A 14,066-nucleotide genomic window follows, 5' to 3' on the forward strand; every position below is an offset into this window, starting at 1 on the left:
TTTATGTAAATGGTGGCAGATAATGTGACAGGTTTCAGGTTGGACATAGAGATTTTCCATTTCATGTCTGCAAATTCCATTTTTTTTCCATAGGTGTGTGTCCATGTGTATGTGTGTGTATGCCTGTGTGTATGTGTGTATGCCTGTGTGTGTTTGCGTGTGTGTGCATATGTGTATATGTGTGTATGTATGCATGTGTATATGTGTGTGTATGTGTGTGTGCATGTGTGTATGTGTGTGTGTATGTATATGCATGTATGCATGTGTGTATGCATGTGTGTATGTGTGTGTATGTATGTGCATGTATGTGTATATGTGCGTATGCATGTGTATATATGCATGTGTGTATGCATATGTGTATGTGTGTGTATGTATGTGCGTGTATGTGTGTATGTGTGTATGTATGTGTGTATGTATATGTATGTATGCATGTGTGTATGCATGTGTGTATGTATGTGTGTGTGTATGTGCGTGTATGTGTGTATGCATGTGTATATATGCATGTGTGTGTATGCATATGTGTATGTGTGTGTATATATGTATGTGTGTATGTGTATGCGTGTATGTGTGTGTATGTATGTGTATGTGTGTGTATGCATTTGTGTGTGTATGCGTGTGTGTACTAAAGGACAAGCTCAGTTATTGCTTTTTAGGCTTCTACTTCTTATTTTATTTGAAACAGAGTCCCTCACTAACCTGAAACTTGCCAAATATGTTGGGCTGGCTAGCCAGCAAGCCCCAGGGACCTGTCAATTCCTTCTCTTCTGTGCTGGGATTACAAGCACACAGAATCACATGGGCTTTTTATGCAGACCCTAGGAGCTGAGCTCAAGCCCTCCTGTCAAAGCACTTTGCTGACTGAGATCTCTTTAGCACTTCTTGTGTTTTAAAGAGGAATTATAACACAGCTCCAAACTGCCTCATAGCTATAGAAGCCCCTGCCCCCGGACTGCCCGGCCTTCCTCCCCAGGCCCACATGCCTCAGCAGCTTGGGCTTATCAGAAGTACTTCAGGAAGGGCTCAGTCTTGAACCTGAAGTGCTTCGTGGAAAAATTTACATAGTATGTTACAGTGCTCTTGGCACACATCTGAGGATGGACAGACAGAATCGATCTGACAGGGCAGAGGTGCTTGTCAAATTGTTTATTTGCCATTCACATGGGTTTTTAATATTGGAGTTACAGAAAAGATCAGAGTACAAAGGAAGGAAGCCTTCAGTGGCTTAGGACTGCCCTGCCCTGGCTCTTTGTGACCCCCCAGGAGAGGGGAGCTGCTTCCGACTATGTAGTGGGCAGCTGCAGTGGAGTGAGTGCCTGCTCTCCTGGGCTCCTGAGAAGGGTTCTGGGACATTCACTCTTACCTATGTGCTTTTAGACCCGAGCCTGACAGTACCCCTTAGGAGGTGTTCTACATGTTAGTACCAGGATGGAAGAGGCCCATGCACCAGGATCCCTTGTGACCACATCTAATGCTTGCCACACATGGGCAGTAGCTGGAGGCTGCAGAATTGCATTTTCTGAGGTGTTTTTTCCAATACATGTGTCTTGCTGCTATTTCAATTTGGAAGCTTATTTCTTTCTATTGATCATTGTACATCCAGAGTAACAGAAATATCCAACAGTTCATTTGGAGATTGATTTTTTTTTTTTTTTTTTGCACATTCATTTCTCCTAGAACATAAAGTGAACTTAAAAAAAATTTGGAACCATGCTTGTTTATTATCTGTTTATAAAAGTGGATAAGAAGTAGCTTGTTTTTTTTTTTTAATCTAAAATAAACAAGTGGAGAGAAGCATTTTTCTTCTACAATATTTGGCGAACATAAGAAAAAGTCCTTAGAAACACACACAAAATGTGAAAAAAGTTATTACAGGCATTAACAATATTTTATAATGAAGCATGAAATCTATTTACATACATAAATACAATTGAGTTTGTGTTACAACTCTTCTGAGAAAAAAAAAATAAAAAGACAAATGATCGGCTTTGTCCACACTGACCTGGCAGAAAGGCAGAAGGTTCCCAACAAACAACTAACAACTGACCAGCCAAACCACCAAATAAATGTATACTGTAGAGGAAACAAAACAGTACCTTGTTCAGATAAGGAAAAGATATATTCTGAAATTGTTGTCAAACCATTTATTTTCTTGTATGAAAGTATCTCACACCCTTTCCTACAAACAAAATGAAAAGAACCAAAAAAATCCTCAAAACCAAAAACCCCTAAGACTGCATGTCCTGGGGGAGAAAAGTTATTTCAAGAAAGAAATCTGCAGTCCTCAGTTGAGGCCATTCAAGAGAAATGTGTGAGAGAAAAGAGCTGAAGGAGAGACACTCCTTCCGGTCCGAGTGTGCATTTGTCTGCACGGGGACGTTTGGGCAGCAGCACAGCCGCTCAGCCTCGGGTTGTGATCCGCGGAGTTTCTCTTGCAGTATCTGGACAGAAAGCAGACCCAAAATGGCTGGCAACGCCTCTGTTCTGTTAGAAAAAAAAAAAAACGAAACAAAACAAAACCCACGAGCAAGAGAATGGCTGACTCACCCTGTTCTTTAATAAACGGAGAAGAACTGGACTTTCTGTGTTCTGGATACTTGGTATAGGGGAGAGGGTGTGTGTGCATGTGTATGTGTGTGTGTGCATGTGTATGCGTATATGTGCATGTGTGTGTCTGTGTGTGTGTGTTGCCTACCTATAAACTTTGCAGGAGGAGAGTGTGGAATTTGGAGGAGGGAAAAGAAAGTGAGAAGGGATATTGGGAGGATATAGAAGGTGAGAAAACCAGAAGGAACGAAGCATGTGTTAAAATCATAAATAGAAGCTTAAATAAGCCGTAGGAATGGCTTATCCCATTTTTTCCTCTGGACCAGTTTTCCCAACAGCTCTATTATCTCAATAATCAGCTTATGGGCCTTCCTTGTGGACAGAGACTAAGGAGACACCTTGATGTTCCTGAAGGCAATTTCTCAGGTAGAAAAATGTGTGCCTTGTGGAATCTATCTCCAAGACAAGGCATGCCTGATTGATTTTTTTTTTTTTTCTGAGATGACTAAATATTGCCTAGGTTGATAAAAGTTTAGGAAGCTCACCAGGCTGTCTATGACAAAGTGACAAGCCTTCTTGATGCACGGTGCCCAGGGCAAAGGCTCAATGTGTGAGGTTACCTACTTCCTCTCTTAGGGCTACAGTATCTTCAGATATCAAAATTAATATGGAAAAATATAAATCTTTTTCCTTGGTCTTTCCCTAGCGTTTTCTCAGGCTAGACATGGCAGCCTATGCTAAGAGGAACATCTAACTTTGGAGAAACAAACTAATGGTCCTTTTGAGAAGTTAAAATTTTTATTTTTCTGACAACAGAGCTGTAGATGTGTTCTGTGGAATAACTGAGTGAGACCGGAGGGAGCAGGAAGGTATATCTGATATGAAAATCTCTTCTGAGTTTCTCTGGATTCTGCTAGCGCTTTCCCAGACAAGAACAACCTGGTCTCATCACAGGTTACCAAAGTGCTGCTGCTCTATGTAAAACAAAGAATCAACATATAGATATAGATATAGATAAAACTCAAAAAACAAATTGTATTTTTTTTAAATAAGTCCAGCTGTTTTTGCTGCCTGCAGCCAAAGATCTAATCTGAATGCTTAAATTTATAAAATAATAATAATAATAAAAAAATCAAACACTGTTGTGAAGTCCTGCTTTCAAACGCTCTTGGAGTTGACCTGACATCATTTCAACTAATTTAAGAGGTACATTAAAACAAAACAAAACAAAAACAAAAACAAAAACAAAACAACCAGATCATTTTGAGCACATGTATGTCAGAACCAGCAGTTAGGCTTTATAAGTTGTAGAACAACTGGATTTTGACCAAGCCTTCCACTATAACAATAGTACCATTACATTTACAGTGATGAGATGCACACCTGAACCGTAGCCATGCCAGGGATCTATCACGCTGATGCACAGAGAAAGTGAACACACCCCAAAGGTCATGGGCTCAGCCTGGTTGAGAAAGATGCTGGTGAGGGAGTAGCTTCTGATGAGCATCGTGCACAGGCTGACATGGTATCTGACTCCCATGAATGATCCCACTAAGATTGATGGAGGGAAAATGGCTCCTTCAGACTTTGGGGTACACTCTCTTAAAACTCAGCCTTTGGGCCTCAAAGGCACCTACCTGGTCTTGCCTCTTCTATTTGGATCTTTGGGGTGCAGCCTTGAGAGTTTTGGTTTACATCAATGAACAGGTACTATTAATGGAAGGCAATTAAAGAATCCTACTCACTGCTTTGGGTCTATGTAAATACTATGTAAATGAAGCCCTGACCCACAGCTTACTTGGGTGAGCTCTGGGATAAAGCATGCCTGAATGAGGCCTTGGGACACGCATATCTCCAGGCCAAACCAACTCCTCTTCAGAGCTGTAATCCTTGGCACCTCTCTGAACCCTTCCAGGGCAGAGTTTTGCCTTTCTATTTGAAGGGAAGGAGCCAGGTATGAGACTGTTTGTTGAGCCTAGCAGAAACTTTTGTACTTCTGACCTTGGAGTGACCCTCAGTGTCTACAATCCAATTAAAAACATTGCTGCATTACCTACCAACTTGTTTGAATAACATAAAGGGAGTTTAATGTAAACAATATCTCTAGATAACCAAGCAATCTCTTTTTTTTCCAGCCATCTTCAACGCAATAACATTTAACTTTGGCTATTATAAAGAAAAATGTAGTACTTGATATTTTTTCTTAATATAAGTACATTTAAATAATTAAAAAAGTATCAACACATATGTAAATGTTCAGACATCGAGATACATAAATATCTAGGGATTTCTTTGTGGAAATACAGTAGTTAAAAAATGACCCAAAGCTGTAGCTGTCTTTTTAAAAAACAAAAACAAAAAACAAACACAAATAAAACCCCCAGCTACATGAAAGTCTAAAAGTTAAATAAACCTTACAGAGAAGGGAATTTTATTTCTTTGAGTTGGTCAAAGTAAGAAAAAAAGCAAGCTCAAATCTATACATACTTAAAAATAAACGACCACCCAGATGCAAACAGGCATTTTTGCAATCGATAAGGTGCGGAAAAGAAACTCTGAAATAAGAAATTAGATGTCAAACAGGTTGGGCTGCGTCTTCCCCACCCCGAAAAGAAAACATTCCACACTCTTTGGAATAAACAACGTGGTTAAAAAGTGAAGTCAAGGGTATAAAATCTTTCTTTTATTCACAGCATTGCTAAATCAGAAGCATTCACAGTTTCCCTCCTGGAATCTTCCTGTTGGCCTCCAAGGGCCCTCCTGGCGGGGTCTGTGCATGGACGGCTCAGGCCCTCGAAGGCGCTCAGTAGGGCCGCCACACGGCCTCCTCCAGGCGCGCGGGGGGCATGTTGGTGGGCGAGTTGCTGTGGCTGCCCTCGGTCTCCACTACATCGCTCTGGCTGGGGAGGCTGGGGTTGAGCAGCGCGGCGCCCGTGGACGCGTTGGTGCAGGGCGGCAGGATGCGCGGGGGCGATCGCTCGCCGCCCACCATGGAGAACTGGTAGGAGCCGGCGGAGGCGCCGTAGTACAGGTGGTAGGAGGGCGAGCCGGTCTGGAAGGGCCCGGCCTGCGCCTGCGTGGAGCCGGGGTAGGGCGGCGGCAGGTAGGTGTGGTAGCGAGAGGCCGAGCTCATGGCTGACATGCCGATGCCAATGCCGGACGTGACGGGCGGCGAGTAGGTGAAGGCGCCTGGGTAGTGCATGCGCGGGTCGGAGATGGACGGCAGCGTAGGGAACTGGCGCGGGTCGCCGAAGGCTGTCAGGTCCGGAGCCGCTGTGGGCGGGCGGAAGAGAAGGCGTGAGTGTGTGGTCAAGGAGGCAAAGGCTTCCTATGCTGCCAGAGTGCTGCCGCTCAGGACACACAGGATTGCCCAGAGTGCCCCTGCCCACGGAGGGGGCCACAGAGAATGCTCCTGCCCCAACACACAGGACTGCCCAGAGTGCCCCTGCCCATGGAGTGGGGAACACAGAGAATGCGCCTGCCCACGGAGGGGGCCACAGAGAGTGCACCTGCCCCAACACACAGGACTGCCCAGAGTGCTCCTGCCCACGGAGGGGACCACAGAGAGTGCTTCTGCCCCAACACACAGGACTGCCCAGAGTGCCCCTGCCCATGGAGTGGGGAAACGCTGGGAGTGCTCCCACCCAGGACACAGGATTGCCAGACTGGCCCTGCTTATGGAGCAGGGGAACATGGAGAGTGCTCCTGCCTGAAATACTGGACTACCCCAGTGCCCCTGCCCTTGGAGGCAACCACAGAGAGTGACCCTACCCAGGACATAGGGCTGCTTAGAGTGTCCCAGTCCCTGGAGGGTCTGTTCCCACTCAGGAAACACAAGATTGCCCAGAGTGAACATGGGGGGGGTGTGTGTGTGGCACAGGAAGTGCTCCCACTCAGGACACCAAAGGTTGCCCAAATTGGCCTTGACAGTGGAGGAGGGAGCACAGGGAGTGCTCCCACCCAACACACTGGACTGCCCCAGCTCCCTGCCTAGGGTTGAGGGGACCAATGAGAATACTCCTACCTAAGATGGACACTGACCTAGAAGTCAACAGGACAGATAGTTACCCAAGATACTGTCACTTAAGATGGGATTCTATGCAGAGAGCTGCTGCCAGGGAGTTTGGGGGGGGGGGGCTACCCAGCAAGAAGTGGGCTTCTCCCAGCATGTTTGTGACAGATGTCCAACAGTGTGACACAGAGTGATGACAGATGCATTACAGGGAGTGGTGCAGTAGCATATGGTATGTATCCTGACACACCACAGCCTATGTACCATATAGGTAACTGTCACACATACTGTAGTCTAATGTAATGCTTACAGTACAAATAAATGTTAGATCCCAGGTTGGCAAACTGTAGCTCATTCAAAGTCTGGCTTGGAATTAAGAATGAATTTTACCTTTTCAAATGGTTTAAAACTAAAAATAAAAACACATAAAAATTGTATTTCTACTCTGTTGAGACATAGCCTCAATCTATAGCACAAGGTGGCACCCGTGTGCAGTCTCTGGGCACTAAGGAGCTCCCACTGCTGTTAAGTGACCAGGACAACAGGGCGCCTTTACTGGGGGAGAAAAAGCCTATCCTCTATATGAAAACATCAATACTAACTGGTATATTGGTCATATAGTCAGCACATCAGCATAAGAACATTAATATAACAGTATACAGTGGCGTAACATTAAGGTAACTGAGGTAATGCAGTCACTGATATGCCACTGGCAGAATATTATATGTAAGTATATTATAACAATGTCATTGCACAGAGTAGTCAGGTTGGATGATAGAAAACTGTCATTTTTGTAGGCTCTGATCTCCTGAAAGTTGGCTAATTTCCTATTGTTAGGTGCAGTGCGTGTTATGGTTTGGACGGTGTGAATGTTGGTGATTGACACATCACTTGTCTCTGTTTCTATGTTGTGGTGGGGATGGTGTGAATGTCGGTGACTGGCACAACCCTTGCCCCTGTCTCTGCCTTCTGACTTGTTCCCATCTGTAGTAACATTAGACATTTGACTTCAGGTCTCATCTTTATCTAAGACCTGCATCACTGTTTTCTTTTCAAAGATAATTTTATTTTCCATTATGCCTATGCTCGTGTGGGTATGTGCCTGTGAGTGTGCAGTGCCCCCAGAGGCTAGAAGAGGGTGCCAACTTCCCCCAGAGCCGTGCATGCTCTTAACAACTGAGTCATCTCTCCAGCTGCCGCATCACCAGCTTCTAACACAAGTGGATATCAAAACTTGTTTTGTCCGGAAATGACAGAGTTTCTTTACAAGATTCATTTTGAATTTACAGTTCTACAGACTGCCCTTGGCTATCCTCTGGTAGTTCACCGTCTCCCTCTGCTTTGCACATGTGCATGCTGCCTCTGAGGCAGACCAGGGAACAGGAGGGCCAGCATGGGTTCCCTTGCCAAAAGTGGCCCTGCTGGCATCTTTGGGCCAGTATTATGTCTAGCAGGTGTTTGGAGACTGACTTAGTCCCTGCGGACGGTTTGGTGGTCCCATCTCCCTTTTTTACCCACAAGATGCCACTAGTGCCCCTCCCCCACTGCGACATCCAAAGTATCTCCAGACATTGCCAAATAATCTCAGCGTGGGTGGAAGGGATGCACACCCACCCACCAACCGAGAGCCACCACAGTGAGTTAGGATGGGGTTGCAGGTAGCTTGTGTCTGTCAAGGGCAAGCTGGGACTATACTGTTCGTGGGGTGCAGCAGCAGCAACAGCAACACAGGCAGAGGCAAGAACTACAGGGTCAAAATGTTAAATTCCCAAATTAAGGTACAGAATAAGCTCAGCTGGCTAATGGTCTGGACCCTTTTGAGTTGAGCCTGCTAGAGAGAAACTTGAGGGGAGCAAAATGCTTCCTTTGAAAGGAAAGCTACCCTGGTAGATGAATCTGTTTTGGAAGGCATGGGCTGTGGTCAACTTCCTTCTGTTCCAAGCCTATTGTTCCAGCAAGGAGGGCTAGGGCTTGTGTTCTTGTCTCTCCCTCCCCCTCCACCCCCTCTCAATAATCCTTTATTGCTCTAACATGATTTTACAAAAGGAACTCTTGTGTTCATTTGGGCTGAATGTGAGAGAAATAGACTCCTCATCAGAGAGGTAATTAGAGTTTATAGGAAGAGCCCAAGTCCACAGCAAATCCCTGTACTAATGAGGAAACCAGGAGGCTGACTCTCAAACAAACACTCCTGTTAATCTTTTCAAAGCGAGTCAGACATGTGGGCGGGGAAAGGCTGTAAACCAACAGTGGTTCTGGTGCTGCCCTGGCTAAGCTGCCCTCTAGCTTCTCCTCCAGCCAGGCCACACCTCATTCCTCAGCGCACTCACCAGGGACTTCTCCTAGCAAACTCAGCGTCACTTGTTTTGCTTACAGAGAGCCATGATGTGCTGGAGAGTTAACAGGAAGCTCTACTCTATTTTTTTTTTTTTTTTTTTTTGCAGTTAGATTTATACAGTCTAGGGAGAAGCTGAGGTAGGAGGGAGAGAGTTAGGCACACACAATCAGCTTGCTGTCATCTGATGCAATGCTCTGGACACAAACAAATGACTCTGCCCATTATCCCTCTTGCTTCATTTGTCCTGAGACAAAAAGGTGAATCTACTGGAAAAAATGAACGAGAGGTCACCCTGTCTCACAGCCGTGTCTGAACATGCTCTGCCGGTCCGTCCCAGTTCCTACATGGTAATGTGGTAATGGTACTAAGTTACCGGAATCCCGAGTGAGTCCGTGATTTGTCATGGCATAAGCACAGGAGTAATGTTACAGTCTCAGCTGCTGGGGGCAGAGTATGTGGAAGACATGAGATAGTGTGGAGTCTTTCTACAGGAGGTCAAGTTCTTTCTCCCTCCTCTCCTCCTCCCTTCATCCCTCTTCTACCCCTCTTCCCTCCTCTCTCCATCCCTCTTCCTTCCATCCCTCCCTGTCTCATTTTTTACACAATTTGAAATAAAAAAAAAAAAAGACTTGGGCCTTTTAGATATGTTCAAATTCAAGTGCTCTATTCAGATGCTTGTTTCATTTACAAATATTTTATTTTCAGTTACGTACTTGTGTGGGGTGTGTGTGTATAAGTGCAGTGTGCTTGCAGACATGGAGGAAGGAAGGAGCTGCCCTCGATCTGGAGTTATGGGCAGCTGTGAGCCAGCTAATGTGGGACCTGGGAAGAGCAGCAAAGGTTCCTAACTACTGAGCCATCTCTCCAGTTCCATGTGTTTTCATTTTAAAATCTGGTCTAACCTCTTTTCTTACAAATCAGCAGTCACACAGTATTTATCCATCACCAAGCTACGGCTCCTCTATCCTTTTGGCTAGCCTAGTGCACCCCACCCAACCCACTCAATAAAGTATGGAAGGTGACTGCCCCCTCCCCTATTCATGGGGAGGTTTTTAAAGGTCGGATGTCTGAGGGTTAGAAAGTTCAGCTATTTTCACTGGAAGTGTCTCTCCTTCTCTGGTGCTAACTCTCTGCCTTGACAGCAAGTTTTGGCTCTAAAGCCTGAGGTGGATGAAAGCCGTCCCACTCCAGGCCCCTCCCACTGCCCCCAAAGGATTAAACAGCCTGAGCAGATAATGACTGCCTTAAAAGGATCTTCTGCAGGACGCAGATTAGTGCGCACTGTCTGTCGCCCAGGTTGGTAGCAAGCATTAATTAACAAAAAGAAAGGGAAGGGGAAAAAAGGCAGAAAAGAACCGAGGAGGAACGCTAAACCTTCATGGCAACTCTTTCCAGAGGTGGTGCGGAGTCTGTCTGCAAGGAGCAAAGCCAGACAGAGCCTGTCTGCGGTGCAGAGCAAGGCAGGTGGGGCTGGGGAAGCAGAGAGCTCAGAATTCGAAGCTGTCTGAAGCTGGTGGGATTAGAAGGTGCATCAACCACAGAGGGTCAAGTTTGGTTGACAGGCTGTGGGCCTGGCAGCCTCTTCCTTTCAGGGATCCCACCCTCTCCCCTCTCCAGTCCCAGGTTTATGACAACACTTACAGATTTTACAGGTCTTTAGGCCTGTGCTCAGGGCTGGGTTCCTAGAGGGAGTTTTGCCAAGTTGAAGCTCACTCTCTGTGCAGCTAGTTTGTCATTCTCTAGTCTTCCCTACTGGGCAGCAGAGGGTCACTTTTGGGTCCTGACAAGGACTCTCTCTCTCTCTCCCTCTCTCTCTCTCTCTCCCATTCCTGTGCCATTAAAGACCTGTTACTTTCTTTACTTTGGATGACAGTGGCTGCTGATAGATTGCCCGTGTCGTAGGGAATGTCCCTAGTCCCACATGTATATGGGCGGCCTCCCTGCACTCGACTAATAAAAAACATTAAAAATAAACCTTAAAAGACATAAAGTTTTGAGGAAGACGGTATGGGGAGTTGAAGGGAGGAAGGGACATGGATATGGTCAAATGGATCATCCCCATGTATGCCATCCTCAGAGAGTGAATGATGAGTATTAAAAGCCACTTTTTTTTTTTTTTTTTTTTTTTTTTTTTTTTTTTTTTTTTTTTTTTTTTTTTTTTTTGGTTTTTTGAGACAGGGTTTCTCTGTGTAGCCCTGGCTGTCCTGGAACTCACTCTGTAGACCAGGCTGGCCTTGAACTCAGAAATCTGCCTGCCTCTGCCTCCCAAGTGCTGGGATCAAAGGCATGCGCCATCACTGCCTGGCAAATGGATACTTTTACATGTGACTGACAGTCAGCCGAAGGAGCTGGCCCCAGGAGCCCGTTTTGGATGGTGACCAAGCTAAAGGACTTATGTAATAAATTTCAAGGGACAAGCCCACACTGGCGACATTTCCAAGGAAAACAGTATTTCATATGGAGGCCGTGGCCAGTGGACAGAATTGTCACCAGGGGAATCTGAACGTTGACAGGTGCTGCTGGAATCACACTGTGTCCCCGAGGGGACAAGCTTTTAGATACAGCCAGCTGAACAGATGCCAGCATTTCTATGTTAACCTTCTTAATTCTGGAGACCGTCAGCTGCCATCGGGATGTTGGCACTGACGGCCTCAAGTCAGGTGAAAATGGAGTGAGTTGGCTTTGGCATTTCAGTTCAGTACCAAGGGCTGGTTAAAGTTAGAGGCTCTCAATGCCCCCAGCTGAGACAGGTGACAATGTCCGGCAGCATCTTCTGTGGGTTTGTGTTTGTGGGGGGTGGGTGGAAGGCTCCTAAATGTTCATTGATGAGTGCCCTCATGTGCAGGCACATTTGTGTGTGTGTGCAGGCCAGAGGTCAACCTGGGGTTTTGCTTCTCAGCAGCTATCTAACTTGTTTTTTTTGAGGCAGGGCCTCTCCTCAGCCTGGAGCTTTCTAATTCAATTAGTCTGGATATTCACGTGTCCCCACGTCTCTGTGATGGTGCTAGTGGCCTGGATATTCACATGTCCCACATCCCTGTGACGGTGCTAGCGGCCTGGATATTCATGTGTCCCACGTCCCTGTGACGGTGCTAGCGGCCTGGATATTCACGTGTCCCAGGTCCCTGTGACGGTGCTAGTGGCCTGGATATTCACGTGTCCCACGTCCCTGTGACGGTGCTAGCAGCCTGGATATTCACGTGTCCCACATCCCTGTGACGGTGCTAGCAGCCTGGATATTCACGTGTCCCACATCCCTGTGACGGTGCTAGCGGCCTGTGTCACTGCACTTTACCTTTATACCTGGGTCCTGGAGTTCATACCTGGTCCTCATGTTTGCAAGGCACACGGGCTTTGCTGACTGAGCCAATCCCCAGCCTGGGAGACGTTTTTGATGGACAGACAGGCCATTTGCTACTGGCATCTAGAGGTCAAGGGTCATCTAACTATTGTTTGGCACATAGGCCAGCCTCCTGTCCGCACAACAAAACACGTACAGCCCAAATGTCAGTAAGGTTGCTGGCGAAAGGTGGGGTGGGTTGAGGGGGGGGGTTGGAAGGGAGCAGCTGACCCGTTGGAGGAGTCTTAAGCAATCGTGGCTGTCTGGAAACACAGTCTTTCACAACCTTTAAAGCAGCAGCCCCAACTCCTCTGCCCTTCTGCCTGCCCCCTCATCTGTTCTAATCTGCCTTCAAGAGTCTGAAACCAAAGCCTGCCTGTCCCCCACATACACGCAAGTGCATTCACGGGCCTCCAAAGGACGAAGCCCTCTGAAGTATTTCGGTTTGCTTCGGCTCCAATTTCAAAGCCCCAAACAGTAAGTTTCTTTTGCCTTCAACAAAGGAATTTTTTTTTTCTCCCTGTACCTCTGATTTCCCTGCCCAGGAGCGAAGGTGAGTGGGTGCCAAGCCCAAAGGGCTCATAGGTTAAATGACTAATATTTAATGAGCTCGTATTAACAACAATTATGCTAACCATGACACCTGAGCTTTCTACCTGGTTCCTAGCCTCCGTCTGAACGGCTCTTAGCTAGGAACGTTTATCTTGGGGCATATTTGTGTCCTATTCCAATATGTACCCCACTGTGCTATACACAGGAACCCATGAAAACTCGCCACTCCTGGAAAGAGCAGCTACGGTCTAGAGTTCAGTTGGGATGTTAATTTCTTGGCCAAAGGTACAAAATCCTTAGGCCGCTTTCATTCTTCAGCATAGTAGTAGCTCTTGGCCATCAACCCTTCCCACCAGATACGAACAAACCCAAAATACACAAGAGATGGACTGTCTAAGGCATTTGTGCCTCCTCATCTGTCGTCTCTTAGCATGTCAGGAAAGATCAGTGCTCAGGCATTGGACCAGCGTAGAGGCAGGAGATTTTCTTTGAACCCTTTCCTGGTCCATTAGTCATGTCCTGCCTTTGCTGTGTCCTTCTGTGTTTTCCCAAGTCTCCTGTGACCCTCCAAACCCTTCCCTCCAGCCCCACTACAGGTGTGTTTTCACAGGGCTTACTTGAGAGTCGACTGGAAAGTTCCGCAGAGAGGCTGGTCATGCCGCTGGCACGGCCGGGTGAAATGGGTGTCGCTGGGTGTACAGAGGAAGAGGTGATGGATCCCAGGTACTGGTAGGACTGATCATAGGACCACGGTGGGGATGGCTGGATCTGCCTGGCATCTGCAGGGAGACAGGGATGTTGGTCATGGATGGAGTGGGGCAGGGTTTTTAAAACAAAAATTCCTTATAATGATAATTATTAACCATTATTTAAATGATTACACATTTTGGACACAGCTTGTTCACTTGTATCTAATGAGACCACTAGAGTCCAAGTATTTGATGCCTCTGTTGTATGAAAGCCCATTAAAGATACTGAAATACAGTTCATGGACGTAGGGAGGCTTTTACTTGGTAACCCTTTCTTCTATCTGTCTATCTATCTATCTATCTATCTATCTATCTATCTATCTACCTACCTATCAATCTGTCTATCTATAATGTATATGTATATATACATACATACATATACATAAACACACACACACATATATATGTGTATATTAGTGTGAATATATACATATATTCACACTAATACTGTGGGGAGTGGTTCATATGGGACTCTGGTAGTACTGGATCACTTTATATACTAAACATGACACATTCATCTTGGCCAGCAAT

General features: G+C 46.1%; 1 protein-coding gene across 3 annotated transcripts in view; it reads right to left on the reverse strand.

Moving 5' to 3' along the window:
* Nucleotides 1-1,130: 1,130 nt before the first annotated feature.
* Runx1 (RUNX family transcription factor 1) overlaps nt 1,131-14,066 on the reverse strand; it is a 240,061-nt gene continuing 227,125 nt past the window's right edge. For all 3 annotated transcript variants that reach the window (XM_031364449.1, XM_031364448.1, XM_031364447.1), the window contains 2 exons: nt 13,404-13,565; nt 1,131-5,817 (listed from right to left, as the gene is read on the reverse strand). In XM_031364449.1, the coding sequence (XP_031220309.1) occupies nt 5,348-5,817; nt 13,404-13,565 (632 nt within the window). In that variant the 3' untranslated portion in view covers nt 1,131-5,347. The remainder of the gene's footprint in view (nt 5,818-13,403; nt 13,566-14,066) is intronic.

The sequence above is a fragment of the Mastomys coucha genome, unplaced genomic scaffold (genome assembly GCF_008632895.1).
Source record: "Mastomys coucha isolate ucsf_1 unplaced genomic scaffold, UCSF_Mcou_1 pScaffold12, whole genome shotgun sequence".
Classification (NCBI taxonomy): Eukaryota; Metazoa; Chordata; class Mammalia; order Rodentia; family Muridae; genus Mastomys; species Mastomys coucha.